The sequence below is a fragment of the Rhinoderma darwinii genome, chromosome 13 (genome assembly GCF_050947455.1).
Source record: "Rhinoderma darwinii isolate aRhiDar2 chromosome 13, aRhiDar2.hap1, whole genome shotgun sequence".
Classification (NCBI taxonomy): domain Eukaryota; kingdom Metazoa; phylum Chordata; class Amphibia; order Anura; family Rhinodermatidae; genus Rhinoderma; species Rhinoderma darwinii.
In genome coordinates, this window is record NC_134699.1 from 3604053 (window position 1) to 3631385 (window position 27333).

The following is a 27333-nucleotide window of genomic DNA, read 5'->3' on the forward strand; positions in this document are numbered from 1 at the left end:
CAGGCACGCAGACACACGCATACACGCAGACACACACATACACGCATACACGCAGACACACACATACACGCAGACACACACATACACGCAGACACACGCATACACGCAGACACACGCATACACGCAGACACGCACATACACGCAGGCACGCACATACACGCACATACACGCAGGCACGCAGACACACACATAGACGCAGACACGCGCACATACGCGCAGACACGCGCACATACGCGCAGACACGCGCACATACGCGCACATACGCGCAGACACGCGCACATACGCGCAGACACGCGCACATACGCGCAGACACGCGCACATACGCGCAGACACGCCCATACACGCGCAGACACGCCCATACACGCGCAGACACGCCCATACACGCGCAGACACGCCCATACACGCGCAGACACGCCCATACACGCGCAGACACGCCCATACACGCGCAGACACGCCCATACACGCGCAGACAACCACGCACGCGCAGACAACCACATACACGCCCACGCACATATACACGCAGACACGCACATATACACGCAGGCACGCACATATACACGCAGACACGCACATATACACGCAGACACGCACATATACACGCAGACACGCACATATACACGCGCAGACACGCCCACACGCGCAGGCACGCACATACAACCACGCACACAGACGCACATATACACGCCCACACACACAGACACGCCCACACACGCCCACACACGCCCATACACGCGCAGACAACCACGCACGCGCAGACAACCACATACACGCCCACGCACATATACACGCAGACACGCACATATACACGCAGGCACGCACATATACACGCAGACACGCACATATACACGCAGACACGCACATATACACGCAGACACGCACATATACACGCGCAGACACGCCCACACGCGCAGGCACGCACATACAACCACGCACACAGACGCACATATACACGCCCACACACACAGACACGCCCACACACGCCCACACACGCGGACACGCCCACACTCGCAGACACGCGCAAACACGCAGACGCGCACACACGCACATACAACCACGCGCACACACGCCGGCACGCAGGCACACGCAGGCACTCACCTACACGCAGGCACGCACGCACCTACACGCAGACACACACACACACGCATATGATTACACACCTATATGCAGACCCATCTCTACACCTAAAGTCAAACACAGACATACATACAAATATTATACATATAGACACGTACATACAAATAAATAAATACACCCTCTAAGATGTTTAACTTTTATTAAAAGTTTGTGCCTAAACTTAAAGTGGTTATCCTACAAAAAGTATTATATGTCCTCCTCTGCCTGGTGAATGTGGACGCAGGATTCAAGACACATTAGAAAAAATATAATTCATTTCAAATGTTGTTTTACTTTATATCTAATATTTTTTCGCGGGATAACCTCTTAAAGTAGCCGTATCTTAGTAAATCAGAAATTTGAGTAGGAGTTATCTTTTATTTTCTTAGAGTAACCGCATGTTCATGAAACTTTTGGTATGTCATAGAGACATGTCAGAAGTTTAGTTCAGTGGGGGTCCGAGTGCTGAGTTACAGCCTATATTATACTCCAGAGCTGCACTCACTATTCTGCTGGTGGAGTCACTGTGTACATACATTACATTACTTATCCTGTAATGATCCTGAGTTACATCCTGTATTATACTCCAGAGCTGCATTCACTATTCTGCTGGTGGAGTCACTGTGTACATACATTACATTACTTATCCTGTACTGATCCTGAGTTACATCCAGTATTATACTCCAGAGCTGCACTCACTATTCTGCTGGTGGAGTCACTGTGTACATACATTACATTACTTATCCTGTACTGATCCTGAGTTACATCCTGTATTATACCCCAGAGCTGCACTCACTATTCTGCTGGTGGAGTCACTGTGTACATACATTACATTACTTATCCTGTACTGATCCTGAGTTATATCCTGTATTATACCCCAGAGCTGCACTCACTATTCTGCTGGTGGAGTCACTGTGTACATACATTACATTACTTATCCTGTACTGATCCTGAGTTATATCCTGTATTATACCCCAGAGCTGCACTCACTATTCTGCTGGTGGAGTCACTGTGTACATACATTACATTACTTATCCTGTACTGATCCTGAGTTATATCCTGTATTATACCCCAGAGCTGCACTCACTATTCTGCTGGTGGAGTCACTGTGTACATACATTACATTACTTATCCTGTAATGATCCTGAGTTACATCCTGTATTATACTCCAGAGCTGCATTCACTATTCTGCTGGTGGAGTCACTGTGTACATACATTACATTACTTATCCTGTACTGATCCTGAGTTACATCCAGTATTATACTCCAGAGCTGCACTCACTATTCTGCTGGTGGAGTCACTGTGTACATACATTACATTACTTATCCTGTACTGATCCTGAGTTACATCCTGTATTATACTCCAGAACTGCACTCACTATTCTGCTGGTGGAGTCACTGTGTACATACATTACATTACTTATCCTGTACTGATCCTGAGTTATATCCTGTACTATACTCAAGAGCTGCACTCACTATTCTGCTGGTGGAGTCACTGTGTACATACATTACATTACTTATCCTGTACTGATCCTGAGTTATATCCTGTATTATACTCCAGAGCTGTACTAACTATTCTGCTGGTGGAGTCACTGTGTATATACATTACATTACTTATCCTGTACTGATCCTGAGTTACAGCCTGTATTATACTCCAGAGCTGCACTCACTATTCTGCTGGTGGAGTCACTGTGTATATACATTACATTACTTATCCTGTACTGATCCTGAGTTACATCCTGTATTATACTCCAGAGCTGCACTCACTATTCTGCTGGTGGAGTCACTGTGTACATACATTACTTATCCTGTACTGATCCTGAGTTACATCCTGTATTATACTCCAGAGCTGCACTCACTATTCTGCTGGTGGAGTCACTGTGTACATACATTACTTATCCTGTACTGATCCTGAGTTACATCCTGCATTATACTCCAGAGCTGCACTCACTATTCTGCTGGTGGAGTCACTGTGTACATACATTACATTACTTATCCTGTACTGATCCTGAGTTACATCCTGTATTATACTCCAGAGCTGCACTCACTATTCTGCTGGTGATCACTGTGTACATACATTACATTACTTATCCTGTACTGATCCTGAGTTACATCCTGTATTATACTCCAGCGCTGCACTCACTATTCTGCTGGTGGAGTCACTGTGTACATACATTACATTACTAATCCTGTAGTGTTCCTGAAGTCACTATAGCTAATGTAAAGATTTTCACCCAACTTTCTTAGACCCCTGAAAGACAGATCTACTTTGTAATATGGTGATACATATTTTGCCCTCATATCGCTGTATAAATAGGGAATTCAATACTTTAGGAAAGCTGTTTGACAAGTCATGTAAGAGCTAAATTGACAACCATGTTACTTGTGCTTCAAATAGATGTAACTAAACGGCTGAATAGAATTTTTAACAAGGTGACAATTTAAATTCTCCAGTGTTTTCCTTGTCAGACTCCGCACTGTTTTATGGCATTCTATATTTGTTGTGCTACGGGCAGAATACAGGCCGCTGTAAATGATTAGGATGTATTTACAAAAGTTCCTTTATATTGCAGTTTTTACTGCGACTGTGCAGCAAAACAGTGTCATTTAAAAAAAACAAAAAAAAAAAACAACATTGCCGTCTTGCCGCAATTGCAAAACTTGCAGATAAAAAATAGCAGATGCCTGGTGATAACCATTAATTGCAATGCCTATAAGAGTTGTCATCCCGCTTTTCGCAGACCCTGAATGGCCTATAAATCTGCATTATTACAAAACACCCCCCCCCCCCCCCCGTCTCTCTCCTACTTCAATGCAGGACAGTCATCGATGTAGTTTGGGCATTCTGTTCATGAACTATGAAGCGCAGGATGAACAGAGTCATAAGGAGAGTCCTGCAATGTACGAACATGTGGCGCTTTACACTTAGCGTCCCAGTGGGTGATCTGCATTTGAAATGTTGACGTGCTTTGGCTGCCGTGTGAGCACCACCCAGGACCCCTCAGTGCATATAACAAGATTTAATATTTAAAGAATATAGAACAATGAGCTCAGGTTAGGTTTCTTTAAACCACCGATTGCAGCATATTATCATACAGGTGCAGGAAATTCAGCAGTGGAAAGCATATGATGAGTGGAACAGCCCAGGGTCACCTTACAGAAGCCACATAATATCTTCATTAGCTCAGTAACAAATGATCTGAAGGCAAGGCTTGGCATGTGTGAGCCAGAGGGCAGAGCCACCGCAAAAATGATTAACGACTCAACTAGATAAGAAGAATAGACAAAAGAATTTGTCGCAAGTACAGTTTATGGCAGAAAGTGTGAAGTAATGTGCTGAGGGTTACTGAAATCCCAAACTAGGCTTCAGTTGTGTCATACTCTCCCATAGAGGAAATGCATTGTGGGTAGTGTCTGCAGCTGTATAATTCTGTTGGTGGAATTGAATCAACAACATAAGATCATTACTAAGAATGCAGCTTAGCTATTTACTAGAGACCAGTGACATCACTTAGAATGCAGCCTATTCATTCACTAGAGAGCAGTGACATCACTAATAATGCAACTTAGCCATTCGCTTGAGAGCAGCAGGGACATCACTGAGAATGCAGCTTAGCCATTCACTAGAGAGCAGCGGTGACATCACTGAGAATGCAGCCTATCTATTCACTAGAGACCAGTGACATCACTGAGAATGCAGCCTAGCCGTTCACTAGAGACCAGTGACATCACTGAGAATGCACCCTAGCCATTTACTAGAGACCAGTGACATCACTAAGAATGCAGCCTATTCATTCATAGAGCGCAGCAGTGACATCACTAATAATGCAACTTAGCCATTCGCTAGAGAGCAGCAGTGACATCACTGAGAATGCAGCTTAGCTATTTACTAGAGACCAGTGACATCACTAAGAATGCAGCCTATTCATTCACTAGAGAGCAGCAGTGACATCACTAATAATGCAACTTAGCCATTCTCTAGAGAGCATATATATATTCGTAATATGTGATTTTGTGCATTGTTTGCATTGGATTCTTTATGCTATACATATACATAAGAGCGCACATCTAGTGCAGCAGTGTCTTTCTGCATAACTCGCCAGATTTGGCATTCAGAATTTTGAGCCAACCAGATTGGATGTAACCCAGATTTCCCTGAAACAGATATAACTAAGAAGACCTACAGTCCAAAGCTGGCCATAGACATATATCTTTCTCGACCCCCCCCCCCCCCACATAAACATGTCCATTCAGTCCAACTTAACATGCAGGGGGGCTAAGATAAGCAGCTGCCAGGCACATGTGACGCCACTTATCTCCCAGGGATACAAGACTGGATGGATTCTAATTCAATCTGCTTAACCATTGTTTCCCTAACAGAAGATGTTAAGGAGCTGTCCACAAACACATCAGATTTTCTGTGGATCCTGGTTAACTATGAGACTATGATAACTATTCCTGTCCATGGTCGGGGGCTGGGTGTACACTGGAAACTTCTAAACTGCCCTGTACTGTAATGGAAGCGCTCTCATAAGAGAAGCAAATGTGCCCTGGTGCTAAACGGACTCCCAAACAGCGGGGACTTATCAGGTGCTTTTATGTGACTTGATAAACGATGGCTGCACACGACTCCCATTTACATAGTCAACAACCCAGTGCAGAAATGCAGCCGCCATCTGCTCCCTCAGACAGGGAAGTGGGCACTGAGCTCAGAGAAGCCGGCGACATGAATGGTGAATGAATGATGTGCACTGGAGGGTGATGTCGTGTATATTCCATGTAGTGTAGAAAAACATCAAGTATCTTCAAACTATAGAGATAAGCGGCACTGACCCTATCCACCCAGTGATGATGCAGGGGCTCGTCCTCAGTCCTGGCTTCACATGGCATAAAGGAAGCGCTGGGACAAATTGATTTTTATTTAGATTCCAAAAGAAGCCAAATGTTCTTGGCTTATTCATTGACGTGACTCTACGGAGTGGATATTACACAGGCGGCACCGTGGGATAATCTGTACACGTATTCTGGCTGATCTAGACAAGTGGCCGTCCATATCCAGAAAATGATTCATTCCAAAACTATTGTATTCCAGAGTCCAGACTGTCCATCTAGATTACAGCCAGGACGCTGCTGCTTTCGTGTCCATGGAAAGTATTTACTGCTGCAGTGGTGAAAAGCTGTACTGCGAGCGATCTCCAGAGCGGGGGGCCCCAAACTTTTATACCTTGTGGGCCACACTGAGCCTTTACTGATAGTCTAGAGCCACATGTTAACATACTAAACACAAAATCAAGATATTTTCAATTTGCCGATTTAATATTTCAATTAAAAATTTGTCACACTGGTATTACACCACCCAAATTGGCGCGTTATTCTGTGGATCGGATAGTAAAACTGTTAGGCCCCCTGCACATGCTGCAGATTTTGTGCTGGTCTCAGATAAATGGGGCTGATTCTCAGTCTACCACGTGTGCAGGGGTCTTTATGTGGATGTCATATTGTAGCAAGTGCTTATGGTCATAATTCAGGACTCCTATGGGGAGACACTAATCGGGTACGACTGTTTTAGAAGAAAATAAGCGCCCCCATCCCACACCCACTGGTTACAGGGTTGACCATTATTCAAAACATGAGATCAGATGAAAGGAACCTAAGGAATCGCATAAAACCGTTATTGTCGGCCCTCCTGCCCTGATTGATTGGACCAGGGGCCCCTTCCCAGGGCCGGCAGGGGGACTGGAGAGCAGAATGGGTTCCAGAGGAGGATTCAAATGCAGATGTCGCCCTCAACCCTGGGAGATTTCTGAGAGGGAGCTTTATTTAAACCCCACCAAGGGGGTACTTGTAACCTCCTCCGTGCACTGGCCGTAACGGCCATCACTTTCTGCAACTATAACCTGGGGATGCAGAAAATGTTAGCTTTTCATCAAAGACCCGATGTGTGGTTGAGGTATCGAGCTGTCGCCTTTCCTGTCACTTCCTGTTTCCCATCCAGAATTACACTGAATCATTTCACAACCGACACAAATTCATTGCAGCCTCTGAATATCTACATCTTCCAGTATTACAACCTATCAATAACCTCTATACAGTAACATTCCTTTATTAATGCGACCGAATACATGCCGGATTATCACATTTTCTGGATTATCAGATTTACATGGCTGTGCCAGTGTATCTAAACATAATATGTGTGATACTGTCTGCTGAGCCACTGTATCTAAGCTTATTGTGTGATACGGTCTGCTAAAATGTCTAATCCTATCATTTGCAGTACTGTCTGCCTACCTGCTGTATCTAAGCCTGTCATGTATGATACTGTCTGCCTACCTGCTGTATCTAAGCCTGTCATGTATGATACTGTCTGCCTACCTGCTGTATCTAAGCCTGTCATGTGTGATACTGTCTGCCTGCCTGCTGTATCTAAGTCCGTCATGTATGATACTGTCTGCCTACCTGCTGTATCTAAGCCTGTCATGTATGATACTGTCTGCCTACCTGCTGTATCTAAGCCTGTCATGTATGATACTGTCTGCCTACCTGCTGTATCTAAGCCTGTCATGTATGATACTGTCTGCCTACCTGCTGTATCTAAGCCTGTCATGTATGATACTGTCTGCCTACCTGCTGTATCTAAGCCTGTCATGTATGATACTGTCTGCCTACCTGCTGTATCTAAGCCTGTCATGTATGATACTGTCTGCCTACCTGCTGTATCTAAGCCTGTCATGTATGATACTGTCTGCCTACCTGCTGTATCTAAGCCTGTCATGTGTGATACTGCCTGCCTACCTGCTTTATCTAAAGCTATCATTTGTGATACTGTCTGCTAAATCACTGTATCTAATCCTATTATGTGATAGTCTACTGAGGTGCTGTATCTAATCCAATCATGTGTGATACTGTCTGCTGAGCCGCTTTATCTAATCCTATCGTGTGATACTGTCTGCTGTGCTACTGTATCTAAGCCTATCGTGTGTGATACTTGAAGTCTTGGATAATATCTAGTGTTGGACACTGCTCTATTTCTGCCTTTTGGCTGTACTATTTATGTTGTTTCTTACTCGTTGTATTACATTCGTTAGTCGTTCTTTTCTGTACATTGTAGGAAGCGTCGTCTTCTTTCTCTGCTTGTTATTATGTTCATATTTATAATTAATGATAATGTTGATGATGAATGTAATGCTGCATATCCGGCCTGGCGTGTCCTGTTCTGCCTGTAATGGTACATGTATGAAATTCCTGCCTGTCCCAGCTTTTCTGCGCCGTGAGACTCTGTTCATCTGTTCTTCATAGTCATCCACATACAGAATAACCTCTCTATAGGTTTATGGGGGAGGGGCTCAACAGGGGCCTGTAAGACATTAAAGGCCACAAATGACCTCATAAGACGAGGCAGAACCGCACCAGTCATATAGACGTGTCATCAGGTATGGTATATGAGACCCTCGCAGATTCTTAGGAAGACCCAGATTCCCAGGACTCAATGCGTCTGATCACCAAATTTGCGCTATTAAGTGAATTCCACCACTTGTCACGGACGCGACAGTCACATTGCTCTTTTGATTGGTGGGCGACCCAGCTCATGGACTCCAATCTTCTGATCTGTCTCCATGACCGAACTAAGGACAGATTAAGGTGGACTTTTTCTGTTTCGAGTGTTTGTCGGGCTTGCACAACCTTCAGATTGTGGGTCCTCCAGAGACAAACTGATGGGAGGGGTAGTCCCTCTATAATTATACCTTTCAGAAAATATAACTCCGTTTGTAATTTGTTCCTAACGTGTTCAAGTCCTGCCCTCTAACACACACACACACACACACACACACACATATATATATATACACACACACACGCACACGTACGTGTGTATATATATATATATATATATATGTGTAATATTTTTCTGTCCGTCCCTTTAGATGCTGTTTGTTTTTCTTCGCTCCCCACGTTAGTTGTGTAGACACCTGACACACATATGGGATATGATCATATTTGCCTCTTTACTCCCTGTTTTGGCAGCACAAGCCGCTCGAATACATTTTGCAGAACCAGAAGAACCGGTTTCCAGGTGATATTTCCAACCAAAAAAGTGTTCTGCATCATCACCTGACACCACAACCGCTTCTTCTTCCCGGACACGGCAGGCAGCAGGGGTAACGCGTCCTATTCCTGCCTCTCCAGCCGAGCAATGTTATATTCATGACCTATCACATATACATTCCCACACAACCTGTCACTGAGCCCATCATCTGTAATGGAAGCCATACCGCCGGCGTCCATGATATAACTCTTTACATGCTGGATACATCTACCTGTAAACCACACTCTCCACCGTGTTACTTCATTTACAGTCGGGTCTAAGGGGACTTCACATCCCCCCTTCCTGGATTGTGTTGCATCAGAAGCTTTGGAGATCAACGGGAATTTCATCACCTGTTGGTTGTTAACCCCTTCCTTGCTCCTGGCAGCTGTTAATGGGGAGGGGCGGGGGTATTGCAGCAGTAGGAAACAGAACGGACTTTAGGAACTGGAACTGAGATGGTGTCACTGTAGAACTGATACAAAATATCATCAAATAATTATTATTTTTTCCGGTGGAAAAAATTGATTTTCCCTTGTGGGACACAACATTTTCCACAGTTCCATGTTATACTGCATTAGAGCAAGATGGGGGCAGAGCATGACATAAGGCTACCAGTGTCTCTGTCCTTGACGTTCAGAGTCCCACTTGTCTTGCATAAGGTATATTATATTTATGTATCTAGCACTAAGAGAGAAGCTCGCAGCAAAGTTCCCATCCTGCAATTCAATTGAATTATATCAATAAGCAAATGGGGGTTTGTGCAGACATAGCCCTTTATACTGAACATAATTTTTCCAAAAAGGTTCGTATTCGGGGGTGATATTAGGCAATGATAATTCCACTTTTTTCAACCTGTACAATCATACCTCCCAAGAGTCCTGAATTCAGCAGGACAGTCCCGGATTCCGGGCAGTGTCCCGCTGTCCCGGGGAGCCGGTGGTATGTCCTGGTTTCAACTGTATCTGTGTCCTCAGGACGCAGATACAGTTGAAGCCAATGCTGAAGCAGGGAACCGTCAGTTCCCTGCTTCAGCATTCCAGTATGGAGTCCCCGGCCAGAGCAGCGCAAGCATCTTGAGAAAGCCCTTGACGTCACTGTCCATATATGGACAGTGACATCAGGGGCTCCTCCTGGATCGAAATCCCCAACGTCGGGAAAATTTGGTTGGCCCTCTTTGCGATTCTTGAAAGTTGGGAGGTATGGTTCAATGTAGGCATCATATATCTGGTTCAGGTATGTAGTTTCTGACCTTAATGATGAACTAGCCTGTGGGTGAGGTAGTTTAATAAAAGGTGCTTTCAACCTTCCAGATACAGCGTATAAGGAAATAAGCACTAGTTCAGAGGAAATGTCAAAAAGTAGAAAATTGTGCTTTATATCTTTTCAATGTCAATTGACCGAAAACATTTGGCAATTGTATTGCATTTGTGATTCAAATATATCACCATCTGAAGGTTAGAGTCCTGGAAATGTCCTGGTTAGAGTTCCTTTATAGTCTTCTCAGTTAGATCCAGGGCTTTAGCCGATAGCAGAAACAATACACGTGGAAGATTGGCGTCTGACAACACCTGTGCGATGTTTCGGGGGAACGCCCCCTTTCTTTCGCCAATCCTCCACGTGTGTGTTGTCTCTATCGGCTAAAGCCCTGGATCTAACTGAGAAGACTATAAAGGAACTCTATCCAATACGTTTCCAGGACTCTAACCTTCAGATCGGTGATTTGAATCATATTTAGCAATTGTATTGCATTTGTTTTCTTTCAATTGACATTGAAAATTTACAATTTTGTACTTTTTGACATTTGTCTGAACTAGAGCTTATTTCCTTATACGCTGCATCATATATCTGATGCCATTCCTTTTTATCATAGAAGAAAGACCTGCCCCATGTGCTGATGGTAGAGCTCCCATCTGTCTTTGTCCAGCCTTATATAGACCCCTTTTTTTTTTTTTTTATACTAAGGGGCACCCCTAAAGAAATGCTCCCCTGCTGTAGAAAACTTACAACTACCCGTCCTCACAGTAAAGGTAACCGCTCTTACTATTCTGATACACAACCGTCGTCCCAGCATGTCTGCACCCGTCAGTCCGATCCTATTCTATCTCTCACTGTGCAGACAATGTGACCGCAGAGACATCGTGTGGAGCCTGGTCCCGGCTGCACTTCTATTATTGCTGGAATTCTTAAAAAAACAGGAGGAGAACACCCTTATATTAAGTCAGCAACACCGTCCTTACTCATTCATTATAAGTATAGGGTGACCAAGGGTAATAATGTGTATTATATTTTATCCGCAGCATGTGCAGCCACTATTAAGGGGGTCCTCCAGAGAGAAGCTGATCAAGGCGGGGGGCTCTGCTGCTGGAAGACAATGGAATCAGTAGATATTGCCGGGGAGAACTAGATTTGACACCAATAGATTGCTGGATTGAAATCATTAGACGTTAATTGATATCTATGAACACTGGTGACGTCCAGGAAAGAGAGAAACTGTGGCTTTTGGCTCTGGCTATCAGAGGACGGGGATCCTTCACTTCTTGCCGCCTCCTATCAGCTCAGCATTCCCTAATAGTCAATGATAAGGGAACCCTTTAGTAATATTCTCACAGGGGGTAATAGAAGAGGACTGGGTGCCCGGGGTGGTGTGATGTAAATGGATGGTGATGGCAGTTACAATAATTGATTGCACGGCGTCCATCAAAAGTTTCCGGGTTGGAGCCATATTAAAGCGTGCATCAGGGCAGTGCATTGTAATGTGAATAGAGAAGTGGATGTCTATTACATGTGTCGTGTTATACATAGGGCCTTATAGGTAGACTGAAGCAGGTCGCCGAGATGAAGCTTAAAATAATGAGTGAAGAAATAAATGTATTAAATATTAATACCGAGATGCTGGAGTTGATGGATATAATTGTTGACGTTTCCGTCTTCTCAGGAAGTTATCAGCTTCTTCACTGTATTCAGATGTAAGAGCAGCCATGGAAGAACTTCCTTACATCTTCTCATCCCCCTCCAGCTTCCCTGACAATGACATCACAAGGCATGTTGTCTATTCTACCACCAGAAATATTGTCTTACAGCCCAGTTGTTCACTCACTATCAGTCCACATGGCTATCTGTACTCTGTATATCAGATGAGTTGTGATGTCGTTTTGATTAGATACACATTATAATTGTAGCACGAGCAGTGATGTCACTTGACAAATGTTTTACAATTGGAACTGGAAAGTACAATTTTCACCCAAGAAGTAAATTTGTCTATATATTAGTAAACCATTCTATCTATCTATCTATCTATCTATCTATCTATCTATCTATCTATCTATCTATCTATCTATCTATCTCGTATCTATCTATCTATCTATCTATCTATCTATCTATCTATCTATCTATCTATCTATCTATCTATCTATCTATCTATGTATCTATCTATCTATCTATCTCGTATCTATCTATCTATCTATCTATCGCATCATGTTATCTGTTTCAGATACACAAAGTTCATAATGTGTGTATTTTTTATTTTTTTTTACATTCTATAGGGAAAAATGTTCATGTAATTGTGATTTTATCTGTTGTATGTGACTTGCAATCATGACAGAAATTTTCAACATGTTTGGAGCTTTTGGGTTTTTGCTGTCACAGATCTTCCTGGTGCCTCCCCGGCCTCTAATCCTCCATCCTGGGACACTGTTAGCACTCTCCTGTCTGAGCAATGTTCATTTCTGTGAGAGAATGATCCTCTGGTCACAGATAGTATCTCTGGTTGACCTTCCTAGAAGATCCGGGGGGCTCGGATGAGGTCATCCAGATCTATGTTGCAGGATTACAAGGATTGTGTTCATAGGCCAGAGAGGAGCCATACCTGAAGCTGCTGAGTCTGATTTTCTTTTCCATATCAATGGGGCCTCGACTGGGGGTCATCTGCATTATATAGCCGTCAAGCATCCTCAATGTCTATCAGATATCCAACTAAAGAGCTAGATATGTCCTGTAAGTAGGGTCAGTACTTTACAGTGAATTCTTCCAGGAGGGACCGCCGTGGGAGGGTACACAAGGCCTCAAGACTTGGCTGCCACAGCAACAATCTTACCTTACAGTTTCTGAATGTGACAATTTGAAAGTCTCATTGCCGAGGCAGATACAATACAAAGTTTTCCTTTAAATGTAAACTTTGTAAATTAATGCAAAAAAGAATCCTGAATGTACGAAATTTAATATTTGAGGTTCCTTATAATTTTATAGTGGGCTTATAACATATTTGACAGAACTACTAAAGAGCCTTTTACATGGGAAAATTATAAAATATCGTAAGATCGAATCAAAGTTCGCAATCATTGGCAAGTGTAAATATGTGCACCGATTGCACGATCAGTGAGAAATTGCTAGTTTGTCATCAAGCAAATATTTTATAATAACCTAAAAGTTATAGTTTGTCTGCGGTACATTCCCTCGTGTAAATAGTCATCTGCTGGTCTTAAAGGGAATGTGTCGCTAGAAAAATATATATTTTAAATTTTTTTTTGTTAAACAGTTAGTATATAAGTGATTACACATTGTTCTCATTTTTTTATTTTTTTTCACAAGTCAGGAAATATTATAAATTAGATTCTAATTTATAACATTTCCATGTTCTGGTCACTAGAGGGAGCAATTCCCAAAATTGCAGCATTGGCATGTGGTAGAGCAACCGCATTGCTTTATGCTGCAAAATTGGAGAAGACACACTCGCTCTAGTGTAATCAAACAATCCCCCCTCCTTTATCCTGGCTAGTGCCAGGAGAAAGGAGGGGGTTGAATGTTCAAACCTCCTACACTGTGTGCCGCCATTTTTTGAGCGAATGCACAGTGTAGGAGGATTAGATACAGTGGTAATCAGACCGTATAACACGAACATACACAAACATAACTTTCCTGCCGCTGCCTCTGCTCCTAGTACTTGCTTCTGAACATATGGACAGAAGCCGCGACCGGAAGTAGTCATCTTACTGTCCGGCCGCGGCTTCCGGTCCACATGAAAATGGCGCCGGATGTCGCTCTGCCGAAGACCTTCCTTTTGGACTGTGTGGGAGCGGCGCATGCGCCGTTCCCACACAGACGGCGTACGCTATATTGAATGGAACGGCTCCTGTTAGTATTCACTATGGGATGTATGTGCCGTATTCCATCTCTGTATGTGTCGTTAATCGACACATACAGAGATTTAACAAAAATGGCAGCCCCCATAGAGAGGTAAAAGAGAGAAAAAAGTAAAAAGTACAACACAAAAACACAAATAAATAAAATTTATTTTAATAACATACTAAAAGCAATAACATATATATATATATATATATATATATATATATATAAAAAAAAATTGTGACACCTTCCCTTTAAGCAGACGAGACAGGAGGAGAGGAGGAAACACAAGCGATCTTAAAGAGATTGAATTTATGAAAGAACATACTATTCTTGTGACATGCATGCCTTTGGGAGTTGGGGCATGTTCACAAAGTTGGGCTTCCGTTCATTGGTTCTGTTAGACCATTCCCTCGGAGGAACCGATGATCGGAAAGCCGAACGGACATCATAGCTTCCATTTGCATTACCATTGATTTCGATTGTAATACTTCCATTGCTGTTGGTTTCCGTTTGTTATCGTTCTATATTTTCCATTTTTTTAATGGAAACAATAGAGTAGTCTGCTTTCCGTTCCTCCGACGGAAAGGTCGCACGGAACCGATGATCGTAAACCCCACGTTGATGTGAGCAGGCCCCTTAACAACTCGATATATCGTCGACGTACCCGTTTTTACCCGTGTTTACGTGTGAAAGGACCCCCCTTAGAAGCTACAAAGTTCACTAATCATTGGGATCATTACATAGTGTTTATACTTTTCTGTTCTTTTTACATCACATTATAGAATATTTTTATCATTTGTGTACATTTGCATTTTTCATTGCGTTCTGTTAATTATTTTTGTCGCCATCATTATTTTGGTTCATCTGTAAGAAATCAAAAATAACAAAAAAATCTTTGTACGGGATCAGGATTTTGACACGACAAGAAGGGAACGTCTCGGTTTAAGGACACCCTGTGTCATTAGCAAAGTGATGTATAATTAGACATGGTAGCACGAGGAGGGCTTATTGGCCACGCTCCTTACATTTAATTTCAGCCCGATCAGCCAGTTTAACTGCTTTTTATTCCACATGGATCGTTTGCCTGTGAACAAAGCAATCTGGGAAATCGGATCCCTGCTGCCTGCCTTCTCTGGAGACACAACGAATAATGACACTTCAAGAGGAAGGAGGGTAGGAAGCAGGAGAAACCCTGTTCTGTCCAGGACCAAGACTGGGATCTGGAGAAACTCTTCTGTGGAAAAAAAAAAGTCATAGAATAGAGAACAAAGCAAGAAAAAAAAAAAGAACAAAGCAAGAAATAAAGAAACCTACTATATATTCCTACTGATAACAACATAAACACAAATTACCGTATTTTCCGGACTATAAGGCGCACATAAAATGCTGAGAATTTCTCAGAAATAGAAAGTGCGCCTTATAATCCGGTGCGCCTTATATATGAACCCGACAGTAAAGAGAGGGGTTCATACAGGATCCTTTACCTCTATCGTGGGCGGCAGGGGTCGGCGGCGGCATACCACAGCACACACCATGCTCCTCCCCCCCGTGCGCCTATGAATTTATTCTTCACTTGGGTTTTTACAGTATCCATAAATGGATTGAGCATTACGGCCACCGTAGTCAGGAGCCACACTGAGTGATACTTACAGCTCTGTGCGCAGGATCCTTGCAATATATCTGTGCTTTAGCGTTAACTATACCCACTACCCCAAAAAATGCCTCCTGTTAAGGGACATGCTTATGATGCAGGTTTCAAGCTTAAAGCTATAAGTTATGCAGTAGAGCATGGAAATAGGGCAGCTGCAAGAGAATTCAACATTAATGAATCCATGGTGCGTAAGTGGAGAAAACAAGAAGATGCCCTCCACCAAGTAAAGAAGACCAAACTGAGTTTCCGAGGAAACAAAGCAAGGTGGCCACAGTTGGAGGACAAAATAGAACAGTGGGTTATGGAACAGAGAAACGCAGGTAGAAGCGTCTCCACTGTCTCTATTCGACTCAAAGCCACTGTTTTAGCACGTGACATGGAGATCAAGGACTTTCGAGGAGGTCCTTCATGGTGCTTTCGTTTCATGAAAAGGCGTCATCTCTCCATTCGCACCAGAACTACTGTGTGCCAGCAATTACCAAAGGATTATGAAGAGAAGCTGGCCATTTTCCGCACCTACTGCATAACCAAGATAAATGAAAAGAATATCCAGCCAGAACACATTATTAACATGGATGAGGTTCCCCTCACTTTCGATATCCCCGTAAACCGTACTGTTGAGAAAACAGGGACCAGTACGATATCTATACGTACCACAGGAAATGAGAAGTCATCTTTCACTGTAGTTCTCGCTTGTCAGGCTAATGGCCAGAAACTACCACCCATGGTAATTTTCAAGAGGAAGACTTTGCCTAAAGAAAATTTTCCTGCTGGTGTCATCATTAAGGCTAACCCAAAGGGCTGGATGGATGAGGAGAAGATGAGTGAGTGGCTGAGGGAGGTCTACGTCAAGAGACCGGGTGGCTTTTTTCACAAATCCCCATCCCTATTGGTCTGTGACTCGATGCGCGCCCACGTGACCGATACTGTCAAAGCCCAAGTGAAGAAAACTAATTCGGAGCTTGCTGTCATCCCTGGTGGATTAACCAAAGAGCTCCAGCCGCTAGATATCAGCATCAACAGGTCATTTAAAGTTAAATTGCGAGCTGCATGGGAGCATTGGATGACAGAAGGTGACCACACATTCACCAACACAGGGAGGCAACGCCGTGCGAGTTATGCCACTATGTGCCAGTGGATCGTGGATGCCTGGAAGAATGTATCAGTCTCCAGTGTCATCCGAGCTTTCAGGAAGGCTGGAATCACCACTGAAGAGCCTAGCAGCAGCAACGAGACCGACTCGGATAATGAAGAGGAGGACCCCATGCTTGATGCCGAAATCGCCCAACTGTTCAACTCCGACACTGAAGATGACGGATTTGATGGATTTCTGGTGGAGGAATGAACTGAAAAAGTACGGTAAACGTTTTGATTTGCAATTACAGCTGAACCAGTTGCAAGTTATTGTTAAAAAGTGTAATAAATTTTGACTTGCAGTCTGAGCAATGGTTTATTTAACGGTAATGTGCTGCGCCTTATAATCCAGTGCGCCTTATATATGAAACAAGATTGCTTATAAGGCGCTCATAGAAAGTGCGCCTTATAATCCGGTGCGCCTTATAATCCGGAAAATACGGTACATTTTATATTTATTTCTAAAAAAAATATATATATATATTTTTTATCATTCTTGTTGAGGCTCTGTTCACATCATGTATGTTCGGCCCAGGAAACGCAGAATTTATCCATAGGGCCCTGTGCACCCCGCATATACCACATGAGTGTCCTTTATGCATGGCCCGTATGCTTTCGCTTACCTTTTATTTCTGCTGTAAAGCATAGTGTAGTAGACTGCGCTATTCTGCAAACAGGAATACAGTAAAAAAAAACAAAAAAAAACCACATACTGCGCGTTAGGGGGAGTTCACACAGAGTTTTTTGACAAGGAAACCGCGTCGGAAAACGCGCCAAAAAACGGCCGAAAATTGCTCCCATTGATTTCAATGGTAGGCGGAGGCGGTTTTTTTCCCGCGAGTGGAAAAACAGTCTCGCGGGAAAAAGAAGGGACATGCCCTATCTTTGGGCCTTTACGCCTCTGACCTCCCATTGAAATTAATGGGAGGCAGAGAAAGCGTATTTCGCAGCGTTTTTTGCCTGCAGCGCTCAATGGCCGCTGACGAAAAACGCCGCGAAAATCGGCGTGCAGGCAGAGGAAAATCTGCCTCAAAATTCCAAACAGAATTTTGAGGCAGACTTTCCGCCTGCAAAAAACTCTGTGTGATCCCAGCCTTACACCTTTTTTATACAATTAGCGACCGTTGGCAATATATACCACTGCATGCCTATGGAGTGGCATACGTTGCAGCCTTCCGGCCACAGTAACGTTTGAAAACCCTCCTGAAATATATACCTCCGATAGAATAGTTAACACGTTGCGTATATACTGCGGAAAATCCGCCGCAAATACAGTAGCAGCAAAGTCGATGAGATCAAACAAATCTCATCCACACGCTGCGTAAATACTGAGCGGAAAAAATGCTCAGAAATCGACCTGCGGTGCGGAATTTTATTCTGCAGCATGACCATTGTAATTGCATAAGCGCTGCTTATTTGTTTTGGGATTTCCCCATTAAATTTAATGGAGAGTTAAAACTTGCAACAAATATCAGTTGTTGCATGTTTTCTGGCGGGTCCGCAGCGATTCCGCCGCAAAAAACGCAACTTCGTAAAAAATAAATAAATAATCTTATACTTACCCAGGAGTCTGTTATTTTTCTTCCACCAGGCCGGCCTCCTGGGATGAGTCTTCATCTCGTGACCGCTGCCGCAGCCAATCACAGGCTGTAGCGGTCTTCTGGGATGAAACGTGTATAAGTGCTGCAGTTTGGTGCGTTTTTTCACCCGGAATTCCCTGCGGCGCACAGGACGGATATTCTGCGTACTTTTATGCAGCGTATCCGCCCCGTGTGAACTCCGCCTAAATGAAAAGAAAATGCATGGGTAACCACCCAGAATAAATGCATGGAGAGCGCTACAGCATGTGTGATCCAATGTACCTGTAATACTAGAACACGTGTGACTATAATATCGCCTCCATGGCGTGATGACAAAAGTGCTGGCCTTCTCGCTCACAACTGACAGCTTGACGGAAACCACCGCTAAATAATCAAACACAGCGCTGGATGGTTCTGATCATTATGTCACAGCTCAGCTCGGAGACCTTTACTGCGAGCTCGAGGTGTGGCTGAGGCTCTGTCCCCATGGGCTTTACATGATGAGGGGCATATAAAAGGAAGGCGATCATAGGCTGCGCTCCTCGAAGCTAAAAGACTTAGCAAGTGGTGACAGACCCGTAAACATCTGCTGGGAAAATCATTAACAGGGTTCACAGGCTGCGAGTCTCTGCACACAAGAAATCCACCTCACTATTGAAGCCGTTCTAATCACGTAGATAATATTTCATTTATATCCTAAAATAATGATAATATTGAAAAAATAAATAATAAATTAACGTTCGCATTATATTAACTTTATTAGTGAACTGTCATTTAATTTATAACTATTATATTATACAACTTATATAAAATATAAGTGATGGTAATAATGATAATAAAAATAATAACTAATAATAATATAATTGTTACAATGTAAGATCAATATAGGAATAACGTTCTAATGATACATTATATGAAAAAAATAAATCCTCATCATCACGACTTCTTCTCTTAGTAGGGCTGGTGTTCTTTTCATTAGGCCCTATTCACACAGAGTTCCTTGGTGCTGATTTTGACACGGACACCGCGTCGGAATCCATGCAAAAAAAACCTCATTGATTTCAATGGGAGGCAGAGGTGTTTTTTTTTTCCCGGGCGGAATTTTGTCACTCGCGGGGGAAAAAAGCGGCATGTCTCGCCGCAGTTTCCGCCTCTGAGCTCCCATTGAAATAAATGGGAGGGAGAAAAAACCCGTCATGAGTGGTTTTTTGCAGTCCCTGCATTAGCTTCAATGGTCGCAGGTGAAAAAAGCTGAAAAAAGGCAGGGGCAGATTTTTTCTGCCTGCAAACAACTCAGTGTGAACAGGGCCAGTGTTATTATTATTTATATTGTGTTTTATTATGACTATTTTTATTAGTAATTGTAGGGACACTGCAGCAAAAAGAAGAGAAATATCACAAAGTTTGTTTTGCTCATAAGAAATCAACCGCTTTCTGTTCCTGAAGTTCTAAGTCTGAGCAAATATCTCTTCCCAAATCCAATGAATCTGCTCATATACAGGTAACTTCTTCTCCATTCATGTTATCCGCTAATAATAGTAAGGACAGTTGTGCCTCCACTGCAGTTTACCTGTTAGGCCCCATGTACACCACCATAGTTTTCATCTGAAATTACGGGTGAAATTGCGGACCTATTCATTTCTATAGGCCACGGACACCCTTCTGTATATTTACGGATGTGTGTCCGGGCCATAGAAACAATCTGCAAAATATAGGACATGTCCTATTCCTGTCCGCATTTGCGTCACGGAGTTGCCAATAGAAGTCTATGGGCGCTTCCACAATTGCAGACAGTTGCAGATGTGCATCCGTATTTGTGGACAGTAAAAACCATTACGGTCGTGCGCATATGGGGCCTTAGTCTGAGGGACATCACTTAAAGGGAACCTGTCGCCAGCATTTCCCCTATTAACCAGCAATACCAGGTGGAAGTGGGGGAATTTTTTTTATGTAACCTATAATTATCTTCTTAGTAGCTCTGTACCTTTTAGTATTCAGTCTTCTAGTGTTCCCGTGCTGTATGATGATGACCATAATAGTCATATCTTCATTCCTCAAGCCTTTCCGAGTTAACTCCGCCTCCTTACTTTTGATTGGCAGCATTCAGGGTGGACCCGTTTTCAGCGGTGGGAGGGCATAAAAGAGGAAAGAAAGAGACTGCCAAATTATTACCATAAATACGCAAAATGTTTGCAGACCGTTATATAGGGCCAGAGGAGTTTAGGAGAGGGGAAAGCGGCAATTAACTTTTGAGAGCAGCGGCCGGTGAGGAGGTGACCAATGTTGGTGACAGGTTCCCTTTAAGTTTTATCATAAAGATTTTATTTATTTACCATGTTTCATACATAACAGCCGAGTGATAATCTGTGTATTGAAATGAGCAAAAGATTACTCTCTACAGACGTTATTGTATGATTACAACAAGTGTAATACATCTTTACTGTATATACATAGATCACCTGGACTCCTTGTTCTGATGTTACTATAATAAGCTGACATTCACACTGTTGGAGGTTTATTACATACCCCTATTTGAGTGTTATCACAGTGCGACTATACGAGAGCAAGCCACACTGCTCCAACAACAGTCCCAGTGCCCATATAAAAGAGCAAGCCACAGTGCGCCAATAGCCATAAAAGTGCCCATATAAGAGCAAGCCACAGTGCTCCAACAACAGTCCCAGTGCCACTATACAAGAGCAAGCTACAGTGCTCCGATAAGTCACAGTGCCACTATACAAGAGCAAGCCATAGTGCTCCAACAACAGTCCCAGTGCCACTATACAAGAGCAAGCCACAGTGCTCCAACAACAGTCACAGTGCCACTATACAAGAGCAAGCCATAGTGCTCCAACAACAGTCCCAGTGCCACTATACAAGAGCAAGCCATGGTGCTCCGATAAGTCACAGTGCCACTATACAAGAGCAAGCCACAGTGCTCCGATAAGTCACAGTGCCACTATACAAGAGCAAGCCATAGTGCTCCAACAACAGTCCCAGTGCCACTATACAAGAGCAAGCCACAGTGCTCCAACAACAGTCACAGTGCCACTATACAAGAGCAAGCCATAGTGCTCCAACAACAGTCCCAGTGCCACTATACAAGAGCAAGCCATGGTGCTCCGATAAGTCACAGTGCCACTATACAAGAGCAAGCCACAGTGCTCCGATAAGTCACAGTGCCACTATACGAGAGCAAGCAACAGTGCTCCAATTACAGTCCCCGTGCCACTATAAGAGGAAGCCACAAGTGCTCCAATAATAGTCACAGTGCTACAATACGAGAGCACGCCACAGTGCTTCAATAACCGTTACAATGCCCATATAAGAGGAAGCCACAGCACTCCAGTAACGGACACAGTGCCACTATGCAAGAGCAAGCCACAGTGCTCCGATAACAGTCCCAGTGCCAATATACGAGAGCAAGCCACAGTACTCCAATTACAGTCCCAGTGCTCACTTAACAAGGGTTGACTTCAGCATTGACCAGTTGCCATTCACTGACCATGGACCAGAGTCTGATACCTGGGCACTAACTGTAGAACTGGCGATCAGGGACCCCGGTAGGCCCTCCAAGGCTTTCACCACATGCATCACATGACACAAAAGAATACATAGTGACCCAGTGAACATGACATTCTGGCCACTTTCTCTGCAGCCGCCTCCTGTAACCTGCTCCTCCGTGCACACCAGCATTTTACTCACATGCTGTGTCGCTCCCATTTAGGCCATGACTCATTTCCTGTCGCTACTTTCAACAAGCCGTAGAATTCATTCCTTGTCAAATCTCTGCAGTTGTTGATAATTAAAGAGAACCTTTCACCTCCCCATACACGTGTAGCTGAGCGCAGCATGTAATGGGGACGGCTGCACAAACCCTGGGGCACTTTACATATTTTTCTCTACCTCCCTCCGTTATTTAGATATCGGTGCCGTTATATTTGGTGCCCGATATTTAAATAACCCCCTGAACAGTCAACGGGGCGTGTACTGGCAAGGGGGCATGTTACTATGGCTGTGACACTGTCCAATTGGATATGGCCAGTGTTACAGCAAGAGCACTCTCTCTCCAACTTTCATGATTAGTCTTCTGCCAAACAGGAAAGGGGGCGTGTCACTGCTACAGACAGCGCTGGGGAGAAGAGCGCACTCTCAGCTCTTGTGAGAGATCAGTCTTGTACTTTGTCTGCCGAACTGGCAAGGGGGCGTGTCTCTGCTACAGACAGCGCTGGGGAGAGGAGCGCACTCTCAGCTCTTGTGAGAGATCAGTCTTGTATTGTCTGCCGAACTGGCAAGGGGGCGTGTCTCTGCTACAGACAGCGCTGGGGAGAGGAGCGCACTCTCAGCTCTTGTGAGAGATCAGTCTGGTATTGTCTGCCGAACTGGCAAGGGGGCGTGTCTCTGCTACGGACAGTGCAAGCGCTCCCCAGCTCTTACACTGTAGCAGTGACACGCCCTCTTGCCAGTTCGGCAGACAAAGTACAAGACTGATCTCTCACAAGAGCTGAGAGTGCGCTCCTCTCCCCAGCTCTGTCCGTAGCAGTGACACACCCCTTGCCAGTTCGGCAGAAGACTGATCTTGAAATCTGAAGAGTGAGAGAGCGTGCGCGCGAGCGCACACACTCTCTCTCCTCGCTCTTGCTGTAACACTGTCCATATCTGATTGGACAGTGTCAAAGCCATAGTAACGCCCCCTTGCCAGTACACACCCCATTGACAGTTCAGGGGGTTATCGGGCGCCAAATATAACGGCACCGATATCTAAATAACGGAGGGAGGTAGATTTTTTTTTAAAAGTGCTCCAGGGTTTGTGCAGCCGTCCCCATTACATGCTGCACTCCGCTACACATGTATGGGGAGGTGAAAGGTTCTCTTTAATGGTGATTACTCCCTGATCAGCTGTAGACGGTTCAGAACTAATGGCTCACATTTACTAAGCAGTTTACTCCAATTTTTGTGCATACTTGCCAAAATGATTACGTGCACTAATTTAGCGGTAAAATGTGCAACTTAGCTCTTCGCTTGTCAAATTTGGGGTTCAAGAGGGAATGGGGTCCAAGGAAATAGTTCAGTCCACATTTGTTAAGAATAAGGAAAATGGTGCAAATGTTGGCACAGATTACTGAGTCATGCAACAAATTTATTACGAGGTGTACACACAAGTCACACATAAATATGGTGTGGGTCACTGCAGTGGGTGATGTGGAGCTTCACAGGGCTCCCCCTCTCAACAGGATTAGAAATGTTGGCAAACAAGGGGAGAACCGACTGCTCTTCTCTAATAAAAGGGGATAGAAGAGGCCGTACTGCCGCCCACACGGAGATAAGGGGAGGCCTCCATGACGTGCAGGAGGGAGTAAGGGAAAGGGTTAATGAGGGTTTTCATTGAATAGTCTAGGCTGGGACGGAGAGGGAAGGAGTAAATGCAGGCAGCTCTTCCCGCTGTTTTCTTACTGCACGGGAAGCAGCGGGAAGGTGAACACCAAAAATTTGTGTCCCGTCCATTTCATGGGGTTCTTGATTGGTTCAGGGGTTAATTTTCTTGTGGCTGGTGTATTGACTGCTTTGGTGTGTGTTCTGTTTGTGGTGTGTTAGGCTGTTTAACTGGGGGTTGTCTTCCTTTTTTGTTGTCATGGCAGCTGGCCGGTGGAGTCCTTGAGGTTGGTCAGTACAAACTGGTGGGGGGGGTCGCATCAGGGGTATGCGTCCCCCAAAATATTTGGAAGGCTTCTTAGGGTGTTATCCCTTTGAAGTGTTTTTATGGGCAAAGCCATCTGCAGAGGTGAGCGGTGCCCCCCGAGCTGGGTTAGGGCTGAAGGTGAACAAGTGGAGGTGGCCGATGGCTATTCTAAATTCAATAACTTCAAGGACGTTTTCTGGTTATTTTTATGTTCGTGAATTTTGAGTATTTATGTTTATTATTGATCGGAATTGAGATGGTTTTATATATTGACCCTGGTAGAGTCCGTTTCTTATGTATATGGAAGAATTCCATTTTGGGGACTTCAATGTTTTATATGACGTTTTGTTTATGGAATTTTTTACTTTCTGTAAATCAATAATAAACGGCTGCTGTGGCCATTAAAATCCAACCTCTGTTTTCATGTGTTGTTTTCTTTCATAAGCAGGGCTAGAGATGGGGTTAAGGTAAGGACTACATCACACGACTACAAGTCAAGTGAGCAGGGTGGAATGTTCCAAAATACGGGTTATGGTGGATGGCCTGGCATCGGGAGGAGAAACCAGTTTAATTTTTTGCTAGGGGCCTCCCTTGTGTCCCAAATTTTAGTAGTCTCCCCTATAGAGCATGATGCAAATGAAAAACCTACCAATGTCCTCAACATAAGAGCCACAAACTGCTACAATGTAGAAACCATACTGTAACAGTGACTACCAGGAGCACAAAGAAAACGTGCAGACAATGTGAGAAATGAGTTGACATTTTTAACTGGCATTTTCCTGTAAGAATCGATGTATATTATATATATATTAAGATTATAAAGGGAGCTCAGAGGTTCACATGGTCCTGAGCGGGAGGGCGATTACAATATGCCGGCAGCTGGATCCATCATCTCCATTCTGTCTGCAGATTGTGTTTCTGTTTTACTAAGCAGAAGAGACTGCGGCCTGGTAGGTGACGTGAACGAGGCCGTGGTAACCTGAGGCGGCACCCGCGCTGCCATCCAAGTCTATAGAGGAGGAAGAAGGTCTGCACAGATGATGTGACCGTCCTCACACATCGCTTACCGTATAATGTATATGACTACATAAATATATATACACAAATGAAAACAACGGAAATGATACAACTCTCTGGATTATCATAGAAAAGTTTATTTGTAGGGATAGAAACCAGGAGTTCAAAATAAAGTGGGAAAATGACATTCTAAGGCTCTGTTCACACGCAAACACAAAAAAGTCTGAAAATACGGAGCTTCAAGGGAAAACCGCTCCTGATTTTCAGACGTTTTTTAAGCCACTCGCGATTTTCACGGCCGTTTTTGGAGCTGTTTTTCAATAGAGTCAATGAAAAACGCCTCCAAAAACCTCCCAAGAAGTGACATGCACTTCTTTTGACGAGCCGTCATTTTACGCACCGTATATTGACAGCGACGCGTAAAATAAAGGCTCCTGGGAACTGAACATCGTAAAACCCATTGCAAGCAGTGGGCAGATGTTTGTAGGCGTAATGGAGCCCTTTTTTTTTAGGATGTAATTCGAGGCGTAAAACGCTCTAATTACGTCCGAAAAAACTGCGTGTGAACATACCCTAAGTGTGTTTTCCTGACTGATTTATAAACCATATACGCCATCGCCTTTGGGTGTTTCTAGTAATGGAGTGGGGGGGGGGGGCTGTGACGTGTTTTCAGTTTTCATAGCAATTCTAGTGATATTCCCAATAATGGATGGAGCAGTGTACTAGTCCTGAATACCTGAGCATAATATGCAATGGATAGAAAGTAACACCGCAAATAACAATCAGCTTCTCAGGAATTCAGCATTCATGCTCATTCTGATACATCGTAACATCACATTATAATTGACTAGGATGTTACAGAGACCTGAGCACATGACGTATTGTCATATTGAACTAGCCCAACATTAAACGTCAGGAATACTAAGAATAGAAAATTGTAAAAAAGTAACTAGAGAAGTGGTGATCAGCGCTGCCCTCTAGTGGTGGCTTCATAGTGAAAGATCCGGGCTCAGGCAACAGATCACTAATGATCTCACCAAGTTTGTCATGTGGGAATTTATCACAGGGTTTATTTAAATAAAAGGATCAGAATGGACTTTTTTTAGGGTGTACACTTGATTTAGGATTATTACTGGGCGTCAATTCTTAATGGAGAATCCACATATATCATAGATACATATGAGAAGGAGACCATGGTGAGGCCGGTCATCTAGAACCTCCACTGTCCATTAGGAGACGCTATATAGAGCACTAAACCCCTTTGGCACTGCTCGGAGATGACTGTGAATCTGACTATATTGTAATATTTCTAGTAGCGCTCTCTAGAGCCCTTTATTCTATAAATCAGAATCGCCCATGAGATCTCCTCACCTGTATCGATGACATATCAAAAGATTATTTTTATTTCATTTTCCCTTTAAATTATAAATCTAGGCTTTTGTGCGCCCTCTCAAACTATTTTTTTGCAAGAACAAAGTCTCTCTTGTATGTTCATGACATTAAAGGGGTGAAACGGACACTTCTCCAAACCCAGATCCCATTTATTTGGTTAATTTAACCATAGTCTACACATGTGTAGCAACAAAACAATTAGGACCATTGGTTGGACAGTTTATTGGATATACTTGCCTGCAGACGATCGATCTCATCACACTGATTACAGGGAATGATAATTGGGAGATCATCCCCTATTCGGATAATTCAAGTTTTCTATACTATGCTTTGATTGACAGCTCCTTCTGTATCCTCTTTGCTGTAGTCACTGGTGGGCTGGGGAAGGTGTCCAGCTCATGAATAAGACTTGGATTGTGCATACTAGTATACAGTGTACAGACAGCAGAGGGCCCCTGTGAAAGAGTAGTATATGGGCCCCTAATAGAACAGCATAGGACGCCCCCTTCTGTCTCTCACACTCTACCAGTTATTGTGGCTATGAAATTCTTTCGCTT

The 27333-nt window shown here is 43.7% G+C and overlaps 1 protein-coding gene and 1 long non-coding RNA gene across 3 annotated transcripts in view; one reads left to right on the forward strand and one right to left on the reverse strand.

The window, feature by feature from the left end:
• Window positions 1–27333, forward strand: part of LOC142665691 (prefoldin subunit 4-like) — a 270809-nt gene that overhangs the window by 64824 nt on the left and 178652 nt on the right. The window contains exon 4 of one of the 2 annotated variants that reach the window (XM_075845436.1): window positions 20046–20188. In XM_075845436.1, the coding sequence (XP_075701551.1) occupies window positions 20169–20188 (20 nt within the window). In that variant the 5' untranslated portion in view covers window positions 20046–20168. Of the gene's footprint in view, window positions 1–20045; window positions 20189–27333 lie in introns of those variants that run through there. The other variant, XM_075845437.1, reaches the window with a different exon arrangement.
• On the reverse strand, window positions 9351–12263 carry LOC142665694 (uncharacterized). Its single transcript, XR_012851546.1, has 3 exons — window positions 12084–12263; window positions 11240–11380; window positions 9351–9670 (listed from the first exon to the last, which is right to left on the reverse strand). It is a non-coding gene; the product is annotated as an uncharacterized LOC142665694 (long non-coding RNA).